Source organism: Sylvia atricapilla, chromosome 2, assembly GCF_009819655.1.
Source record: "Sylvia atricapilla isolate bSylAtr1 chromosome 2, bSylAtr1.pri, whole genome shotgun sequence".
Taxonomy (NCBI): Eukaryota; Metazoa; Chordata; class Aves; order Passeriformes; family Sylviidae; genus Sylvia; species Sylvia atricapilla.
In genome coordinates this window covers 28,996,946-29,017,925 of record NC_089141.1, presented here as the reverse complement: position 1 = coordinate 29,017,925, position 20,980 = coordinate 28,996,946, and the positions used below count along the sequence as shown (strand labels likewise).

The 20,980-nt window shown below is 47.4% G+C and overlaps 1 protein-coding gene across 1 annotated transcript in view; it reads right to left on the bottom strand.

Moving 5' to 3' along the window:
- Nucleotides 1-18,473: 18,473 nt before the first annotated feature.
- CAPN5 (calpain 5) overlaps nucleotides 18,474-20,980 on the bottom strand; it is a 35,875-nt gene continuing 33,368 nt past the window's right edge. Inside the window, exon 12 of the mRNA XM_066341222.1 lies at nucleotides 18,474-20,761. Coding sequence (XP_066197319.1) covers nucleotides 20,579-20,761 — 183 coding nt within the window. The 3' untranslated portion in view covers nucleotides 18,474-20,578. The remainder of the gene's footprint in view (nucleotides 20,762-20,980) is intronic.

The window sequence follows — 20,980 nt, the reverse complement described above, 5'->3', positions numbered from 1 at the left end:
ACTGAAGTCTTATAGTAGTGGCCATTCACTTACACCTTCCCTTCCCATGACACAAGTATCTTCATCCTTGCAAGAAGAAATAGTCATTTCTAACTCCTCCAGAAAAGCAAAACCCAGCCTTCTGGCTTTGTTACCCATTATCTCCTCTAACGGATGCGGAGAAAAGATGCATTCCCATGGAAAGCAATGGTATTGCCTGCAGTGTAATAAATAGCAATGGGAATTCGCCCAGTGTGTTCACTGGGGTTTTTTTACACACAGGACAGCACACCCTGAGCTTTTGCAAGTGAGGAAACAGAACAAGATTCTCGTGGCAGGGATGTGGGGACACGGCAAGCACCTGGCCACACGTTGCTGGTGCTGAGAAAGTTCCCTTATTTACGCCGTAATTGCCGCCTCCGCACAGACGGATCAGCCTGAGGTCATGCTGACAAATGACGTGAGGAATGCAAGGGAGCTCTCACCTCAGCAAGGCAGGTCACAACGGCAATAAGCTGCAGAAAACATTGGAATTACCTTTGCTCATGTGAGCGGTGCATCCATGACACAGCCTGCCTGCGGGCTCTGCCCGCCGCCTGATCAGCACGGAGCCTGACTTCCTGGAAAAGCTCTGACCCAAATTCACTAAAGGTCAAGAAAAGCCTTTCCTACAGCTTTTGGATCAGAACTTGAGTGATTACCAGATTTCCAGTGAATGCTGGGCTCAGGAGAGGAATAGCTGCTTGAACAAGAGGTGTATTTTGGTGTAAAGAATTACCTCCCCGTCAGCTGCAGATCCAGCTTCCCAGACTGGGAACTTCCAAACTGAGGGTAAAAGACAAATTCATGGAGCTACAAGCTGACATGTAAAGGTATACCTGATAGCAGGGTGGGTAAAGAGCCATTGGGAAGCCCTGGATCCTCACAAGGGCTCCTTGGTGTGCAATACTGTACAACTAAACACCAGCCTGCAAGGGCTCTTTTGGGAGATGTGCAGCTTTTTCACTAGCTGTTCTTGCAATACCAGCCTTACAGTGATGAAAGGCACAGGATTAGGTGCTAATTAGATTTGAGGGTACTCCCATCAGGCTTCTCCTTCTTGGAAGTGGATGCTGTTCACAGGGAAGACCTGGTAGTTTTTCTATTGTGGTGAGGTTTTGTTTGGCTGGTTTGTTTCTGGTTTTATTTACAAAAAGAGATGCTCCAGCCATCCTACAGATCTGGAATCCTCAAACTCATAAAATTTCCACTACTTGGGGTAAAAACAATCTTTCCTACACAAAAGAACACAGTGAACCTGCTGATCAATTAGCCAAATAATTACGGATGAGAAGACCACAGGTACCAAGGTGGTTTTCTATAGTAAAACATCACAGGAGCAGCCTTGCTGCATTACATACACAGATACTTTGCATTTCTGTACATTAGGGTTTTTATTTCTCCATGCAAGTAGCACGAGGAAGAAAGTGCAGTGCTAATGCACACTGCACTCTGTCATTCTGCAGGTGCAACTGAAACCTGGGGAAATGATGCTCGTTAACTGAAACCACCAATAACCAGGGTGTCATCTACACAGCATGAGTGACAGATGAGGATCAGGGGCTGTGCAGTAGGTAGCATTTCCAGCCAAAGACCTCAGTATCCAAAAATAGGGTATGATTTTTAACAGACCTCGGGTAGAGGTGAACAATGTGAAAATTATGGCTTCTCTCTGAAAACCAAGAACTTATAAACCATGTGCTGAGCTCTCCTCATTAGTTAGGCTGACTGTGGAACAGCTAAAAATGCAAACTGTGTTGTTTCTTTTGACCCAGCTAAAAATCTCAACAACCAGATCCCCAGCAGTATCAAGTGACTGAGATAAAATGACTTCAGTTTAAACTGTGCTGATTTCCACAAGCTGTGAAATGCAGTGCCGTGAAATGCTGAGGTGGTTATCTCTGCTGAGACTGTGAAGGGTTTGAAAAGACAGCAAACAGAAGGGATGTGATCCTCTGTGCCTTCCTCCACCAAGATCTGCAGCACTAATCAGAGCCTGTGACGACAGCTCCAGGCTGTGCTGTACTGTTTGCTTTTGCAAAGCACTGCACTGGTCAGTGAAATCTCCCAATGGAGATTCATTCTCCAGCTGCAGGGTCTCAGAGCTTTTTTAGAATCATAAAATAGTTTGAGTTTGAAGGGACCTTTAAAGGTCATCTGGTCCAAACCCCTTGCCACAGGCAGACACACCTCCCACTAGATCAGGTGGCTAAAAGCTCCATCCAACTTGACCTCAAATGCTTCCAGCAATGGGGCATTGATCACTTCTCTGGGCAGCCTGCTCCAGTGCCTTACCATCCTCATTGTAAGAAATTTCTCTCTTATATCTAGTCTAAATATACCCTCCTTCAGCTTAAAGCCATTCCCCCTTGTCCTATCACTACGTTCCCATGTCCAAAGTTCCTCTGCAGCTCTTCTGTAGCCTCTTTCACTGCTGGAAAGGGCTCTAACATCTCCCAAGAACCTTCTTTTCCCCAGACTGAACAAACCCAGATTTCTCTCCTCAGCCTGTCTTCATCAGAGAGCTGCTCCAGTCCTCTGAGTGTCTTCATGGCTCTCTGCTCTGTCCATTTGATCCTCTGAGTTGTCACTACCAATCTCTTAACAGAGTTGCCCAAACTCTTTCATGTTTCAGGTGAGGACAACATAGACAGTTCCCCAAAGAGGCTGACACCCCCTGTGTGTTTAGCTGTGTTGAGGGTGCATTCTGAGCTATCCTCTACGACTACCTCAGATGTAGCTAGGTGGGTATCAGTTTCTCCTCCCAGGCAATCAAAGGGGACCTAGTCTTAAGCTGTGCCAGGGAAGGTTCAGGTTGGGTATCAGGAAGAACTTCTTCACTGAAAGGATAATTAAACACTGGAATGGGCTGCCCAAGAGGGGTGGGGTCATCACCCCCGAAGGTGTTTAAGGAAAGACTGGATATAGGACGTAGTGCCATGGTCTATTGACATGGTGGTGTTCAGTCACAGGTTGGACTCGGTCATCTCAGATGTTTTCCAACCAAATTGATTCTGTTATTCTGTGCAAGAGTGAAGCATTCTGAATTGACATCATGTTTCAAAAAGTGATAAACTAGCTAACTCCAAAAACTAACCCCAAAACACTGTGGACCTCAGGATGTGATTTTAAACAGAACTCAAGACAGAAGCAAAAGTCTCCACAAATCCAAGAGCCTGATTTCTGATGCACTCACTACCTAGGGATGGTGCAAAGTGATGCCTGAACATTTCCTTTCCTCCTCCTGGCCATGCCACAGATCAGAGGAGAGCTGGGAGCAAATACCTGTCATTGTGTTTATCCACACAAGCCTGGGGATCATGGAGTAAGACAGAAGCATGCAAATTCTAGAATGGGAGTCCATTAGCGTATCTCTCTGTTGTGGCTTTATGCTTCACATTAGCATCCATCACTCCCTCTCCCGTGACAGAGCTGTCACTTAGGTGTCTTTGTGGTTCTCAACCTTTTCTTTTCATGCTTCAAGTCCCACCTGACACCCAAAGTGGGACTGAGCTGTTTATATGCAGACACCGGGTTTGATCAAGTCAACAAAGATTGGAAGGGTGGAGGCTCTGGAGCAGAAGTCTGAAAAGGAGCAGCCAAGGAAGCTGGGGGTATTTAGCCTGGAGGAAATGAGGCTCAGGGGTGACCTTATCTCTCCCTACAGCTCCCTGAAAGGGGGTTATAGCCAGGTGCAGGGTTGGTCACGTCTTCCTAGTAGCAAGCAACAGGACAAGGGGAAATGGCCTCAGGTTGTGCCAGGGGAGGTTTAAATGGAATATTAGGAACTTTTTTTCATTGAAAAGCTTTTCAAGGATTGGAACAGGCTGCCCAGGGCAGTGATGGAATTACCATCCCTAGAAGTGTTCCAAAGGCATGTGGATAGAGCATTTAGGGACATGGCTCGGTGAACGTAGCAGTGCTGGGTTAATGGCTGGAATTGATGATCTTAGAGATCTTTTCCAACCTGAACGTTTCTATGATTCTCTAAGGTCACCTCCATGATGATGGCGACACACTAGTGCTTCCAAGGCCCAATTCATCCCCTCTGTCAGGATTATTCATCTCCACAGCGTACAGAAGAAGCCTGAGGTGACAGGTTTCCTTTTCATGTCCTCTCCTTTCTCCCATCCCTGAACAGCTGTGAATATGAAAAAAGTCACTTAGCTGACTCTGAGGGTTTGATCCCCAAATCTCTCTCTGGAGGGTTTTGGTAGTAGTGCCACGGAAAGAGACACCTCAACTGAATGAGTGTTTGCCAAAATGTTACATTAAAGCAAGAAATCACAGAAAACTCCGCCCTCTGGAAAGTCAGAGAATCGATATGTAGTAGCTTCTGTTCATCTGAGAGTGGTCAGAAACAGGCATCAATATTTTAAGCCTTCAGCAGGAAGTTCAATAGATCTGCCCTGCATTCAATCTCCTCGAAAAGTCCAGCAGGTAGAGGAGCTGAACAAAAGACCTGACCTTTTCTCCCTCACTGAGCATTCACAGAGCCCAAGCAGAACAATGGACCACAGTGGCATCCGATCCCAGCTCTCTGCAGAGCACTCAGCACAGCCTCCTGAGGACGGCAATTTCCTTTTGTGCACCAACCTCTGCTGGCGATGGAGCATTTTTCAACCGCCACAATAATGAATCAAATAAAGTATCTTTTTGCAAGGAGGTCAGGTGTAATTTCAGCATAATCCAGACGCAGCACGCTGAGCTGAGCCAGGGAAAATGCTGCACTTTCAGGTTGGCTGAATGGTGTTTGCAACTGTTTTCACCTCCTCTTTACCTGTACCTGAACTCCCAAGTCTTGCCCCTACACACAGGGCCCAGCACATGACAAGAACAAATTAGGAGTAAAGTCTTTGTTTGAAACTGAGGGTGATTTGAGACATGAAAATGCTCTCAAGATTCTCCTCCTTGGAGTAGCACAGTGCTGGTCTGTACTGGAAGCCCTCTTGCTTGCCTTGAGCAAACTGGGATGTCTGGACAGCACTGTGCCAAGGCCAGAGCTCAGAACCTGCCTACCTGTGATTCAGAGAAGCCCAACGAGCCTGGACTGAGCAGACCAGCAAGTGCCACCATGGACTACCATGGTCACTATGCACCTGCTCCTTCATGGGCTGGTAAATCCCTGCTGTTTATAGAGCAAATGATACACACAGATGTCGTGGGTAACTTCAGCCTGTTTTACACTGAATGCTTGGATTTGGGAGGAGATCCATGCATGGTACCTCCTGTTTTGGGCCACGTTTGGGAGGTTGGAACCTTCTGAGCCACCCAAGGCTCTGCCAGCCCTGCAGTGGAACCACAGACATTAGCCCTCAGCTTAGATGCAGGTGTAACCCTTTGGCTGTATTGCTCAGGCACCTATAAAGACTCTGTCTGTTATCTGAAAACAACTCCGCAAAGGTCATAGAATCCTAGAAAGATTTGGCTTGTGAGGGACCTTAAACATTATCTTGTTCCAACCCCTCTGCTGTGGACAGGGAGTAATTTCCACTAGATCGGGTTGCTCAAAGAGCCAACAGCCCTCCACCACCCAGACAATATATGGCAGAGATAATTTACTGAACTTAGCTCAGTAAATTAATTACTAACCCACTTCTGGTGTTTTTTTTTTTTTTTTTTTTTTTTTTTTTTTTTTTTTTTTTTTTCCTATAGAAATGTTCTCTAAAGGGATTCTTTACCACAGCCACTGTTTTAGCAATCACTCTAACAATATATTATCCTGTGTTATTCCTTCTTGAACCCCAGCCTATTTATGGAGGAGGGGCTAATGCTATTCTCAGAAGGAAACTGAGGCACAGAGGATGTCACTTTCCCCCAGGTCATGCAGTAGAAGCAACCAGGGCACTTCAGTCTGTGCCTAAGACTCCAGATCAGAATGTCTTTAATAAAGGCAGCACCTCTACTCTTCTCTATCCTTAAATTGGCATAATATGCAGCTGTCCTACATCTACTCTTGTTGGTCCCTAATGATCTGGCCTTGGCTCTCTCCTTTTGGTGCGACTAATGCTGGCTGGAGCAGGACTTCTGCAAGCTCTTTTAATCCTGTGAGGGTTTTTGTCTCAGCAGGAACCCCTTTGCTGGGCTTTTTTGTGAAATCCTCCTTCTGCCTGCCCTAACATTATCCTCTCATTTTTCATGGTCCTGGAGAAATCCAGGGTGGCCCTTCAAGGGGTTGGGGTCAGCCTCGAAATGCAAGGGCTGTTAGGATGAAGTGGATTCAAATCATAAGATACCAACCCTGTTTTTTTCTGCTGAGACTCCTGCTGACTCTTGAGGTTGTTTTGCTTGGACAGGGACTGTAAAATTAAGTGGAGACTCTGCTCTGCCCTTTCAGGGTGGCTTTGGTGCAATCACCATCACACCCCTCAGGGCAGTATCAGGCAGTGCTGGAAGACATCAGCCCTGTAATAGTCTGGATGAGAGGGGGACAGACACTCCCTGACTCATTGGCTGCACATGCAAAAAGTTATATTAATTTTTCAGCTGGGGATTCTGAGTCAGAGGGGCTGTTTGCTGCTGATCTACTGCTCTCCTCGCTGGGTGTTATTCAGTGCATAGGATACTCTGCTCTAAAGGGCATCCTCTGGCTGAGCTGAAGTCACTCATATAGGTCAAAGCAGTTAGACTAAAGGGCATATAAAAAGGTAGATTTAGATTAGATGTGAGGAGAAAACATTTTACTGTGAGGGTGGTGAGGCACTGGCACAGGCTACCCAGAGAAGCTGTGGATGCCCCATCCCTGAAAGTGTTCAAGCTCAGGTTGGATGGGGCCTTAAACAACTAGGTCTAGTGGAAGGTGTCCATGTCTTGTCCCCATGGCAGAAAGGTTGGAATGAGATAATCTAAAAGGTCTCTTTCAACCCAAACCATTCTATGATTTTATATGTTAGGTGTTGCATAGGCATAAAGTTAAAGTTATTGCATCCTGAAGCAGCCTGGATGGACAGAAGTACTGCAGTCTCCAGGAAGTAAATTGGCTTTGCTCCATGCCAAGTTCCCACCTGGCAAACAGCAGAGCCAGAAATAGATAGAATTTCCTCTGTGAGGAGCAGTGCTAACAAAAGCCTCATTTATAATGGCAAAACTCCAAATAATAAGATTTCTAGGTGGCTAGTAGGGGACAGCTCCTCCTAAGAAGACTTTCTTGCAGGTGGGACACCCATAATAGCTTTCTCGCCCCACCTGAAATGCCCAACAGGCACTGGCATCATGCTGCAGGGCACCAGATTTCTCCCATGCTCACCTGTCCCTTTTCAGGAAGTGCCTAGGAACTTTGTTTCCTTGTTACAGCTCAAATTTGAAGTGAACTTTATCATCAAACTACTGTGATTAGGTGACACATCTAAAGGAACAGGCAGAGTGGTCACACAAGCCTTGTTTCTTATGGAAATCAGCCTAGATGAGAAAGCCAGCATCAATCAGATCCTTAAATTATTCCAGCTTTAACAAGCTGCTCTGCTCCTCCCCTTCTTTGCAGTACTTTGAGATACTGACACAAAGAAAGGGGTGGCTGTTGATAGTTGTCATTTGCTCTTAGCTACACTTAAGAAATCAGTGGTTTCAGGAGAGAAGTCTCATTTCCCTGGCTGAGGTCAACATCACAGCTGCATCTGAAAAGCCTGAGTTTTGTCGCAGCCCTGTTTACTTAATATCTTCCCTGTCTGCTGAGCTCAGGGCTGGGAGGACAGGACCTGGTTTGCTACTCTGAAGAGTAGTCTGCCCTGGGAGAAAAACAGATGTAACAGGGCATCGGGGGAGATCTAGAGGGTTTTTTCTAAAAGCAATAAGGCTGCCCTAACAGCTTTAACCTTCTGCTGCCCACCACCCTAATTTGCATTGGTACAATTAAGCTGAATCGACTGCAGTCCTGATTTACTTAATCATTTGGCCAAAATCTTACAAGTCTTTTTCCAGCCCTGGAGAACCCATACAGACTTTCTGCAGACTTGATTTGAGGAAGGCTCTCACACTGAAATTACAGATGAAATGACCACCCTTTGTTTCTCTAGACCAAAACCTTCTGTGGGCTGTAGGAGAGACAAACCCAGTGTGTGTGTGGTTTCTGGAGTTCATCTCAGCCCAGGTTAAATCTGCTGGCCTTGACGGCACTGATCCAGCAAAGCTGAGGGACGAGAAGAAGCAGGACAGAAATAGCTGGGGTATCACAACATAACAGCAACCTCCTCTGGTGCTGGAAAACACCCAAAGGCTCAGACGTGGGAGGCAGCACTCTGATGTGCTCTAGCTGGGCTTGCAGGGCTCCTTCCACCTCCCCATGGCACACACGTGCTGGACTCCTCTGTCCCAGTGTACGAGGTCTGCCTGTCCCCCAGCCTGGGCCAGGGAAGAGGATCCTACCTCTGCTGGTGAGAGGTGCTGTGGTCTGTGCGTGCTGCCCCCTCCCTTCCAGCCCCAGTGCCTTGTGAAGCTGTTTGTGCCCACTGAGCTCAGGAGGAGCTTTGCCTTGACCGGCAACTTGATGCCACCAAGAGGCAAAGCATTTTCTTCTCTCAGCCTCTCCTCTTGGCATGAATTCAAACTCCTGTACACCAGCACACACCAGGCACATGGAAAACTGACTTACAAAGCAAGCCTCACCCCAACAAAAGCATGGGTCAGCTCTGGAAATCACAGGAATCCACACACAAACCCCAGCTTTTCTAGCAGAGATCCAGCTGATCAGTATCTTTCTAGCAATTCCCTAATGACTTTCAGGACATCTGATACAGAACCTGCAAGAAATCCCATTAAGCTCCTCTCTGTATCAGCTGGAATAAAAATATTTTCAATGAAAAAAGAAGAGAATGGGTTTTGTTGTATTTCCCTCGGCCCAAATGACACATGGCACTTGTACTAAAATGATGTGCTGACACTTTACCTTCTCCAAGATAACTAAGAAGTGCAGTGAGGCTGATACCTCAGAAGGATTCTCTGAAGGAGGATCTCTGGGCATGAACAACTGTTTAGTGAGTTGAGCTCCACACAGAATAGCCCACACTGGATCCAGCCTGTGGGCTCCTCATCTACTGTATTTCTCTGACAGAGGATGCCTAAGGAGCAGTATACAAGATGTAGTGGCATTACTCTGCAGTATTCCCCCAGAAACTAACAATTCACAACTCAAGAACCTCTAGAACCAAAAAGGGGCAGTTTTCTTTTTCCTTTAATATATAGTGCTTCATAGTTTTTAGAGGCTTTTTGTAAATGAAACTTGTCCGAGTGCTTTTTTTAACCCAATACTTTGAGATCCACACTGTTCTGACATAAGGAGCACCACAGATGTCAGATTGTACAAACTCTTCTTATCTTTGAGCCTGGTCTCTACAAGCTTTATTTGATGCTCCCTAATTTTTGTATTTCAAAGGACAATTAAGAAAATTCTTACTTTTGCATTCACCATGTAAACATGAACTTCCAGGACCTATAACATGCCACCTTTTCATCTCTTCTCAGCTTGGAGCCTTTGTCCAAACAATCATTCCTCCTGTGGTAGGTGTTCCAAACCTCTGACCAACTTGCCTTTCCCAGAATTGTCCCCAATGCAATCATTTTTGTTTTAGATGACGTGAAATGAGATGAATCATCAGAGGAGTGGAATGTGCTCTCTGGACAATGGCAGATATGAGGAAGAACACAGAAGGGCTTGGGCCCAATGTTTGGGTCCTGGTCCCAATCTAGCACAGCCCAGAGCACCTTTTCCCTGTGCCCTGGTGTTTTGGGCAGGTCAGTCCTGCTCAGGTGGAAGGTGTTTCCCACCTGCAACTTGAAAGCCTTATGAGATTAAATCTCAGTGATCAAGGCCAGGTTGGATGGGACTTTGAGCAGCCTGGTCTAGTAGAGGGTATCCCTGCCCATGGCAGGGTAGGAATGAGTTAATCTTTAAAGTCCCTTCCAACCCAAACTATTCCATAATTCTATAATATTCCTAAGAATCTTTACATTTACATAGAGACATTGACAGCTACCATGATCCCAGATTTATCCTCCCATTTACAGTTAGGAGCAGCTTTGTCTGATGGGGTGAAGCCCCTTCCAAGCACAGCTCCCACTGTACAAGCCACTGTCAGATGGGGAGAGAGGACAAAACCATTATTCACAGAGGCTCCATCCTCCCAACACTCCATGTAACATCAGGAATATCTTCTTGCAAGTCTTCCTTCCTCCACACTCATACAGGTGGAGACCAGGCTGGTTGTGCACCAACAACAGCAGTGCAAACCTCCCCCCCAGGCACCTGTCAGTCTACAGCCAACCTTACACCATAAGTTTTAACTCCCTTCATGCACCTGAAACTGTGTTCAGGTCATCTACACCCCAGTTAAATGCTGTGTCATTACACCAGGTTAAATGCAGGAAAAGTGGATGATGGCAGCAGCTGAACCAATGTCTTGGGAAAGGCATTTGCTGGACTGAAGTCTAAGAAGAGGTCAGTGATTTTTTTGTGACTGCTCTGAGGCTGACAGTGAGACCAAGCACTCAGTTTTTAGATTCCAGCTGGGCTGAGGTAGAAGCTGCTACCTAGCTGGGCAGGCTGGGCAGGTCTGGGGGCAACACTCATCTAACAATGCCAGAGATTTATGGCTATGGATTTCTAACTTTTCTATTTTCATTTGGTACTCAATCTATTTCAAACGGCTGTTTTTCATTGGATTTCTCATTTGGTATTCAATCTACTTCAAATGGCTGTTTTTCATTGGATTTTCACATTTTGCATTCCCTTTGTGCAGCTGGGCACAACTACATTCTGCTCTCTACTAGTGTCTGACTACAAGAGATTTATATTGGATCCTGGGACAACTTTCTTGGCAGAAAGGGTGGTCAAGCACTGGAACAGGCTGCCCAGGGAAGTAGTGGAGTCACCATCCCTAGAGGTTTTTAAAAGACTTGTGGACGTGACACTTGGGGACACAGTTTAGTGGTGGACATGGCAGTGCTGGGTTGAGGGTGGGACTCTATGATCTTAGAGGGCTTTTCCAACCATTGTGTTTCGACAGTTCAGAGCAGGGGCTCTGTGCACAGCTCCAGGCACAGCAGGGATTGGGAGGGTTTACCTGGGGCTGGACAGAGCATAAACACGGACACAGCTGGGGCAGCACTGTCCTGATAAGATTTCTGGCTCTGCCTAGCACTTGACTGGGGGACCAGAACGTCACAAACACATAGGTTCATCCCATACCAGTTCTCCTTGGACATTTCCTAGCAGAGAGGAGGGTTTCACAGTGCTAAGCTGTCTTACATGCTGTATCCATATCCTGCCAAACCCTTGGTACAGTGACACTTGTCCCACTCTGGTTTGGGAGAAAAAAAACACTGGCTCTGCTCCAAGAGAACAATAACTCCCTCCTTTTTTCCTGTCACCCTCAAAAGGGACTGGCAGAGCCAATGTGACTGTGATAGGAGCCAGCATGGTCTTGATATGGACAACCCAAAATGTGCCCAGGACTGAGTGCCTCCAGCCACCTATCCTGTCAGCCCCTTTCTGCCAGGCTTGGAATCTGTTCTCTGCAGCTCCAGGAAAGGCTTTGAAAAAAAACTATTAGCTGACAATGCCTTCATTAATCACAGCATAATCCTTTCCATGGCAACCCAAGGATTGCGAAGTCACAAGTTAGCAAGTGTAAGACAGAAACACTGTACAGCAGCCCTCGGCCTGGGGAAACTTCACAGCTAGCAAGATGAATTGGCTACTCTGAGGAGATGAAATGAGTTAGAAATAATATTGCTTTGAAAAGAGGGTCATCCCTTGCCAGGATTCAGATCTCATAAACGCCACTGTCTGTGGGGAGATCCTGTAGTTTCACAAAGTTACTCCAGTCTCACCCCAAAAAGCCCAAGAAGAGACTTTGGCCCTATGTCTTAGTTTTACAGAAGATCAAGGCTTCCAAACAGGTCAGGGAGAGAAGAGGCACAGTTTGTCCCCAGGCCATCACCACGAAGTTAAACACAATTTAGATTTGGGAACTGTAAGGGCTCAGAGATTGCAAAGCCACAGAAGAAAACAATTTTAATTATCAGTGAACAGGAGAGAAGTGTTGTCCTGCAATTTTTTTCTGCCTTTTTTTGTACCTCTTTGGTTTTCCCTGGGACAATTTAGGCACAGGGTAGGGAGGAGACTTCACAAGGTCTCACAGGGATGCAGGTTTTTACTGAAGTTTTGGCAAAACTCAGTGAAAGCTGCAAATCCATTCCATACCTTCACACTACTAGTGTTGGGAGCTTGCAGTCCCTCACCTCACGGGAGGAGTGAGACCCACAACATCCTGTAGTGGAGGATGGATGAGGAGTCAGCTTGCAACAACCATGTCCTTGCCATCTATATGTAATGCATAGGTTAACTCCACAGGGTTGGTTCTGGACATCCTTTTGCCTAGACAATGGAGCAGCACTCTCACCAACACCACAGCCCAGGGCTGTGAGAAAATCATCTCTAGCTTCTGCCACCTCCTTCTGCAGGAGAGACTTAACAGCAAGGAGCAACCAGGCAATCTTAGACCCACCAGTGTGCTGCCTTTCAGACTCTCCCTCCATTTTGCCTACATGACAGGAACTCCACCATACACCCCAGTCTTCCCAGAGACTCCAAGATACGTCAGTTCCACTGTTCCACTTTCCTTAGGACAATGTAATTGTAAATATCGTACAAAATCCTGGGATTTTTTTTCTTTGTTACTGTGCTCAGCTGGTCCAGCACAGCCCATGTGTGGGCTCCCAAACCAGGCAGCAAAATGCAAACTGCTTTGTGGGAATTGCCTATCCCATATCAAGCCTCAGTCCCTTCACTGGATGGTGAAATAATAATTTAATAATAATAATTGAATTGAATAATAACATATTGAATAATAAAATAATAATTGAAATAGCCTGGAAGGTCCCGGGTCCTTCTTACCAGCACCAGTGTGACCCAGGAGACAGCCCCCAAAATCAGTCTGGGCACAATCTGTGCTGTGCTGCAGCCAGGGAAAACTTGTGCTGTTCCCCGAAGAGCAGCAGCTGCCTGAGCACAGGCTGTGCTTTATCCACCCAAACGGTGTGCTTGGAGCTGCAGGAAAGCAGGGAGAAGGTGGAGCGGACCGGGAGGACACCTGGGGTCTTGTGGCACTGACAGTGAATCCATGCAGCAGGGACATCCCCCAAAGCCTCTCCCCTCACGTCCAGAGCTATCCCTGAATATGAAGCGGTGCGGAGCAAAGGGGTTGAGGGCTGCACACCACAGCACGGGAGGGCAATGCCCTGCACCCTTCACTCCAGCTCACTGCTAGGTGACCCCAGCCAAATTAAGCAGCAGCTAGAAATTACCGAGCCGCTAATCCATGCTGCAGGAGCCGAGCTGGCTCGGGGCTGCTGGGCACTGCTGGCAGGTCTGCGGTCGTGTCGTCTCCCCCCTCCCATCGAGCCCAGCCCCTCGCCCAGGTTTGCTCCGACCCGCCGCCCCGGCGGGGACACCGGCACCCGCCGCACCCATCGCACCTCACCGCGCCCACCGCGCCCCGCGGCACCCCCGCGGCAGCCCACCCGGAGCATCCCCGGCCCCGCCCGGCTGCCCCGGCCCCGCCAGCCCCCGCTCCGCCTTACCTCAGCGGGGCATGGCCGCGGACGGCGGCGGGGACGGGGCGGCGGTGCCCGGCGCGGAGCCGCGCTGCCTCCAGCACCGAGCGAGGGCAGCGCCTGGCCGGGCTGAGCCTCTTAGCGGGGGAGGAGCCGGGCTGCAGCCAGCCCCTGGTGTGCGTGTGGGTGTGGTGTGCGGGTGTGAGTGTCGGGGAGTGTGCGTGTGGCACCTCCATCCCGGGAACAGCGAGCGCCGCGCTCCCGCGGCATCCTCCCTCTCCAAAGATGCGTCCTCCCGCAGCCCTGGAGTCCGCCTCGGATCGCGGGATCATAAAGCCAAAGAATGGCCTGGGTTGGGAGGCAGCTGAAAGGTCGCCTTGGTTCAAACCCCCCTGCCGTGGACTGGGACACTTTGCACTAGACCAGGTTGCTCAAAGCCCCATCCAGCCTGCCCTTGAACACTTCCAAGGATGGGCATCCACAGCTTCTCTGGGCACACAGTCTGTTCCAGTGCTTCACCATGCTCACAGTAAAAAAATGATTCCTAATATCTAATCTTAATCTCCCTTTTTTAAGTTAAAAACCATACTCCCTTTTCCTATCACTATCTGCTCATGTAAAATGTTTTCATGGCACCCATGCTATGAGTTTAGCTGCAGTTTCAAGTCTTCTTTGTGGGAATACTGATGGATCCCTAGGAAAAACTGTGGCTGGAAAGGTCCTGCCCTGTGCAAAGAGGTCTCTGGGCTGTGCAAGGGAAGGTACTGAGGTCCTGTGGGGTGAGGCCAGGAGCTGATAGGTGTCCTCGTTAGAATGCAGCAGCCTTGTGCACTTATAAATGTGAAAACTGGGACAGGAAAACACTTGAGGACCAGGAAATTCAGAGATGAGATTTTGCCTAGAAGCTAACTCTGACCTGGTGACTCCCTTCCCAAATCTGGGCTAGTGTCTTTTTTCCTTCCTGCTGAGAAAGGTGGCGTTGGATTTTAACTGTGCTATGGAGCACCATTGAAATTTCTTACTTAGGTATAAAGCTTGTCATTTTAGCTACTGAAAGGTGTAAATTAATCATTTTATTTGCAGTGTTTTCATAAAAATTGTTTCTAAACTCTGCTTTGGAATGAGAGTGCTGTAAATCCTCCTGGGGACCCGACTGAATGAGGTTTTTTGGTGATACAGCAGAAGTAAGGAGCAATAAAAGAGAGTCTTCTTGCTTCAAAGCTAACCAGGAACTCTGCTCAAAATATAGAAGTCACAGCACAGTTACCTGGTCCCTACCCTAGCCCTTAGAAATGCCCTGCCGATGCCCAGCCCTCAGCTGTGAACAGTTTCAGCTGACTTCAAGCTCAGGAGAGATGATTTGTGACCACCTGGGGCCATGCCCAGCATCACTCAAGCCCTCCTCACCATGTCAATATGGTTGGTGTGGATATGAGGGCAGATTCTGGCTGTGTCTGGGCTCTGCTCTGGGCTGTATCCATTGTGCTTGGAATGGCTTGGGCAGCCTTGCCTTGTGCCCAACAGGACCCACATTGGGAAGGCAGCAGGACCCATGAGGGAGGCTCTGCAGGAACACTTCCTGACTGCACCACTGGGTTTGGAGGTGGGATTTGGAGAGTGCAAGGAGCTTCAGACAGCTGCACAGAACAGACTCCAATGGCCAATCCCTGGCTATTAACCTGAACAGTTCAGAGGGACAGGCAATGAGCCCATCCCACTGCTGAAGGCCTTTCTACCTCTGCAGCCCTTCCTGCTGGAAATCCCTCATCCATACTGGCAGGACGCCAATATGGCAGGGAATGCATACAGGCTTAGGATAGGAAGATCATGGCTATGGGAGATCCAGGTACAACAAGAAATACTTCAGCACCAACTTTTCAGGATGGATGTCTGTTCCTCCATGAAGATGGTCTTTCAGGTCAAAGGCAGAACCTTGATTACCAATTTATAACAGAATCATGGAATCATAGAACTGTAGAATCATAGAATCACAGAATTATCTGGGTTGGAAGGAACCTTAAAGATCATTTAGTTCCAGCCCCCTGCCATGGGCAGGGACACCTTCCACTAGGCCCAGTTGCTCAGAGCCTTCTCCAGCGTGGCCCTGGACACTTCCAGGGGTTGGACATCACATTCACAGCTCTGGGAAACCTGTGCCAGTGCCTTACCAGGCTCACAAGAAAGAATTTCTTCCAGATGTCTCATCTAACCTCACCATCTTTCACTTTAAAGCCATTCCCCACTTGTTGTATCAAAACATGCCCTTACAAAAAGTCCTTAAAAAAACTCCCCTATGAAAACTAAAATGAAACTATATGAAACTAGTGTTGTGAGCAGAAATCCCTGGCAAATGACCACGCTGGAGGGATGAGGAGATGCTGCAGGACCCTTGGTGAGCCTGGGCTGGATACTGGCTGGAGCTGTGCACTACTCTATTACTTGCTGCTGGTTTCCAAACATGCAGAGTCTCTGCACAATCTCCCCACTGAGGTGCTGAGGTCCCACACCAACTCCAGCACCCCTAACTCCATGCTGGTGCGCACCACCAGCAGACACAGGCAAGGCTGCAAAGCAACCTACACTCTTTAAGCTCACTGCCCCAGTACCAGCAAAATCGAGGAGTGGGTGTTGGTGGGAAAGCAGAACCTCCATGCCTACATGATGGTCTGTGGTTTATCCAGGCTTGCACAGACTTTTTTTTAGAATGTGCACAAAGCCAGACTCAGTAAAACCATCTGGTTTACACCAGAGCTCATGTGCTATGTGCAGCATTGAGCATCAGAGCCCCACAGGTGCCCAGCCAGGCCTACTGCTCAGGACACCCTCCAGGAGAGGATCAGGATGTTTGGGGGACTGAGGGGTTTGTAAGGCTTTCCCCCTAAGAAAGGTCCTTGCAAGCTGTTTCAATGTTGGAGGCAGAGGAGTAGGATGCTCATTCTCTGGGTGTTATTTGGTGACACGTTTTGTCCCAGAGGAGGATCCCAGAAGCTGAAGAGTCTGGGAAGATACTTCCACCCCATAATAAAAGGGCTTTTTCCAGATGTCTACTCCAGGCTTTTAAGGGGGGGCTGCAGAAGCACACAGCTCCTTCATGCTGCAAAGCCTTTGAGCACAGGCAGCTGGTGGAGGGAAGCTGAGATGGAAGCAAGATCCCAGAGTCAAAGCTTTGGGTCTGTGTGTTCCAGCAGCAAGACTGGAGATTCCCATGGGCAGGGCCAGGCTTTCCAAATGCTCCCCATGTGCATTGTGCAGGTTTGTTTTCTGAGGGAAAGCCATCCAAAATCCACTTTCTCCTTCTACTTTGTCCATAAACTCTCCCCCCACCCCTTTTATTTTTTCAGCAATCTACAGAGCTCTTTTCAGGTGAGGCTGAAAAAATCAAGTTCCCTGCACTGTGGTGAGTCTGGGGCATAGGATGCAAAGGTTTATAGTCAGAGGAGGTTATCCATTCCCACCGTGGATTTTCTCAGCAAATGTGAGTGTAACCTTATGTGAAAGACTCATTGCAGATCACCTTGCCTCAGTCTCAAAGTCTACAGAGAAAATAATTTGAATGAAGTTTATGGAATCTAACAAATTCAAAAGGCTCTGCAGAGCCACTTTGTGCCCATCAAAAGCATTCTGGAAGAACACAGCAGTTCAAAGGCAAGGAGTCTGAATAAAATATACACAATTTATTTATTTATAGGAGGTTTACAGCTGTACAATATTGGCTTTCTGTTTGGACCACTCTGATCTTGTGCAGCAAGACATGTCAGTGCCTTTGGAGACGAAGACAAGTCACAGCCTGTTTTAACAGGCAGATGTCAAAAAGAAATGGATTCCACAGAGTGTAATGCCAGGCTGCTTGCAACCATTGAAATGATTAACAAAAGAAATGTGAAATAACTCAGACACGTGTCCTACTCCACTCATGAGGGACTGGAAAGTGCTTTTCAGACCTGCCCTCCTCTCAAAACAACAACAACAACAACAACCAGCCCAAAGCCCCCTGAATATTTCTGTTTACTTCATTCAATGAGAAAAGGCATCAACAACAGGAATGGCATTTCAGCAATTCCCCTCCCTCATCTGCTCTACAAATAAGTGAAAAAGAACAGTAAGAAAGGTAGTTTTTGTTCTTCCATTGGAAATGTAGGGGAATAAGGCTTCTAAATTTTCCAAAACTTTCTTTTTTTCTTTAAAAAAAAGGACAAATATTACTGATATTAAGACAATTTGGTCCTGATATAGAGTGATTTTTTTTTAAAGAAGCTATTAAAAAGCTGCCTTTCCCATCTTTATGGCTTGATTTTCTGTAGGGAAGAAGGAGGCTGCCCTTCAGTACCAGGGCACCACAACTCCTTGGTGAGCTTTGGCACTGCTCCTTGGGGACCACGGTGCCATTTGGCACATGGCAGGGCACTCCTGGACAAATGGCTCTTCTTTGCTGAAGCTATCCATAGCCTGATTTCCTGAGAAAACAAGGCTAATGCAGGCAGGCTGGACACCTCCACCTGCTGCTGATGGTGCAAAGCTCCTGTCATGTTCCTGCTATAGTTCCTGAAATAGTTCATCCCCCTGCCAGGTGAGGAATCTTTGAGCATCCCTCTCACATATCACTCTGAACATAAGCCTGTAAGATCTTCTCCTAAGACCAAATCATACCTTCTAACCCCACAATCCTGCTTCCATTTATTTTCAGTGATGAGTCTCATTAAAAAAAAAAAAACAAAAACACAAAAAACCCACAAAACAACCAAAAAGAAACAAACAAACAAAACCCCAAAAACTCCCAAAAAACCCCCCCAAAAAACACAAAAAAAAAAAAACAAAAAACAAAAAAAAAAAAAAAACAACCCAAAAAAAACACAACCAACCAACCAAATAACAAACAAACAAAAACACCAAACAAACAAAAAAACCAACCAAACAAAAAAAACCCAACCCAAAACCAAAAACCCCACTAGGATAAAATCAAAATATCTCTGAACTGGTCTTCCTAAATTCAAGGATTTTCTTTGACCTTGGGAGCAAAAGTTGCTTTACCTAACTAGGAGCATTAAAGTCAATTCTGCAAGACACTGAAACAAACTTGGTCCCAGTGATGGCTCCTGGAGTTGACGGATACTCAGTGCAAACCAGGAGTAACTGAGATCTGGAAAAAGCATCATGAGGACTGCTGCTTGCCTTAAGTCCTGAAAAACAAAACCTAAGAACATAAGCAAATTTGGTAAAAAAAGCAAAGTCATAACTGCAGGACTGTGAAGATGAGGAAAGGGGGAAAGCAGCCTGCAAAAGTCAATGCAGTTGCACTGTCTCCTTCTGGTTGCACAAAGAACTGAGCTAGCAGGAACTTTGTGGAACACTTTACCACGTTTCAGACTTAGCAGACCTTTGGGGACTTTAAAAAAACCCAAACAGACTTGCAGGAAAAGCATGGGTATTTAGTAGAACAAGCAGGAACCCTTTGCTTCAGCAAAAGAAGGCTTTCCTGTTCACTTTTGTTGCAGGAAAAGGACTCTGCTCAGATCAAAATTTACCAAGATTCAAAGATTTTATCATATACAATAATTTCCACTTGCATGCAGTTGCTTAGAAAATATGACAGAAAAATCCCTTAACTTGCACCACTTTAAAGGCACATGAATAAAACTCCCAAACAACAGGAGAAAAAAAAAATGGTTTGAAACTTGTCCTAGTCAGCTGCTGAAAGGCCAGACAATGGGTTGTTGTTTGGTTTATCTGGGATGGTTTATAAGAAGCCAGATTCTGCCACCCAGTGGAATAAGGAAGATTAACCCAGTTTTCATGGAAATCAGGAGCAGACTGTAGCCCTAGACACGTCCCCAAGGATGCATTTGGGTTGTGCTTGTGAGACTGGCTCTAGGACTGTGCAACTCATCCTTCATGACAGGAGACCGGAAATTAAAGGTGAGAGATGGACAATGGTATGAATTAAATATTCCCAGCATTTCCAGGCTGCACTGGGAGCAGTGCTCCTCTAGTACAAGCTAAAATCCCACTATTTTTTAAAAAGAATTTGAGAAAGCGAGGCACTGGGAAATGATGCGCTGTAGGCAGCAGTACAGACGGAGCCCACGGAGCGAAGCTCCCCATCCCTTCAACTTGACACTTTGGCCTTCAGAGGAACAAATCTTCTCTCACCCAAACACTGAACTGCCCCAGCAGACAATCCACCCCAGCTCCTGGGGTGAGCTCTTGGCATGGGGACAGCATGGAGACACGGAGACAGCAGGCACCACGGGAGTTCAGGAGGCACCCACAGGAGCTGGGTCCAGACCGATTCAGAAATCTGACCCCAGAGAACAGTTATCCCACCACAGCTGTTGACATCTTTCTATGCTTCAGAGTTTCATGGGGTTGAACAAGACCTGGGTGGAAACAGCTAGTCCCCAAAATCATGGAGCCTTTGGTCTTGTTGCCCCTGTGGATTTGGGCTGCCTTGGTACATTTTCCTTGCAGTTGCAGTACACAAACTCATACCCAAAAATCCTCCAACAGACCCTGATCTGTTTTTCCACTTCTCCTTTGCTGTGGTGCCTCCACAGATAAGCAGTTACATGGCAATTTCGAGGGAGACAAGTCCATGCACACTACTCTTAACCCAAGCAGACACACTGAAGATGCACTGAAGCAGCTGGTGGGACCGCGGTGGCCACACGCGTGCGTGGTGGCATGAGTGTGTGCCAGCCTGTGTAAACAAACAGCCCCAGGACATCCTGCTCTGGCTGTCAGGACACACAGCGTGCTCACAGCGGTCCCACAGCACACCTGGCAGCCACGGGAGGGGGCTTCAGAGGACGCCAGCAGAAGGATCATTGTGGTTCCCCAAAAAAAGGCACCATTTTTTAACACTGGAAACACAAGATTGGCTCCTTGGAGTGGAATGCATGCATGGTTCATATACACTTTGCAGGTGGTAGGTAGGCTCTGTGTGTCTCTATATATATATGTATGTGTGCATGTTTATATTCACATATGTGGCACCAGAAGAGTCATCCTTGAGTACTCAGACATTAGTGAGGACGTTACTGCTGAGCAGCTTCACAGCAATGGTTCCAGGGAGGTCGTTTGACCTCCTGTTCCCCTTGTCCTGGAGGTGCAGTGTGTGCACCGACTGCCGGTCGCTGGGATCCCCCGTCAGCACCACTTGGCCCAAGAACTCGTCACTTATCAAGTTGTGGTTCCAGATCTGTGGAAACAAACAGGGATGAGGGCAGCCCCTTCAGGGATGCAGTCAACTTTCATGAACTGGAGTGAAGGGGTCACTGGGGACATGCCCTGAGCTGAAGCCAGGGAGATGGTGAGGTGTGGGGGTGTCACTCTGTAGAGAGAGGGGTGAAGGACATGCCTTTACCAGATGTCATTGTGGTGGTGAGAGGTTGAGCTGCATGAACTAATGATGCTCAGC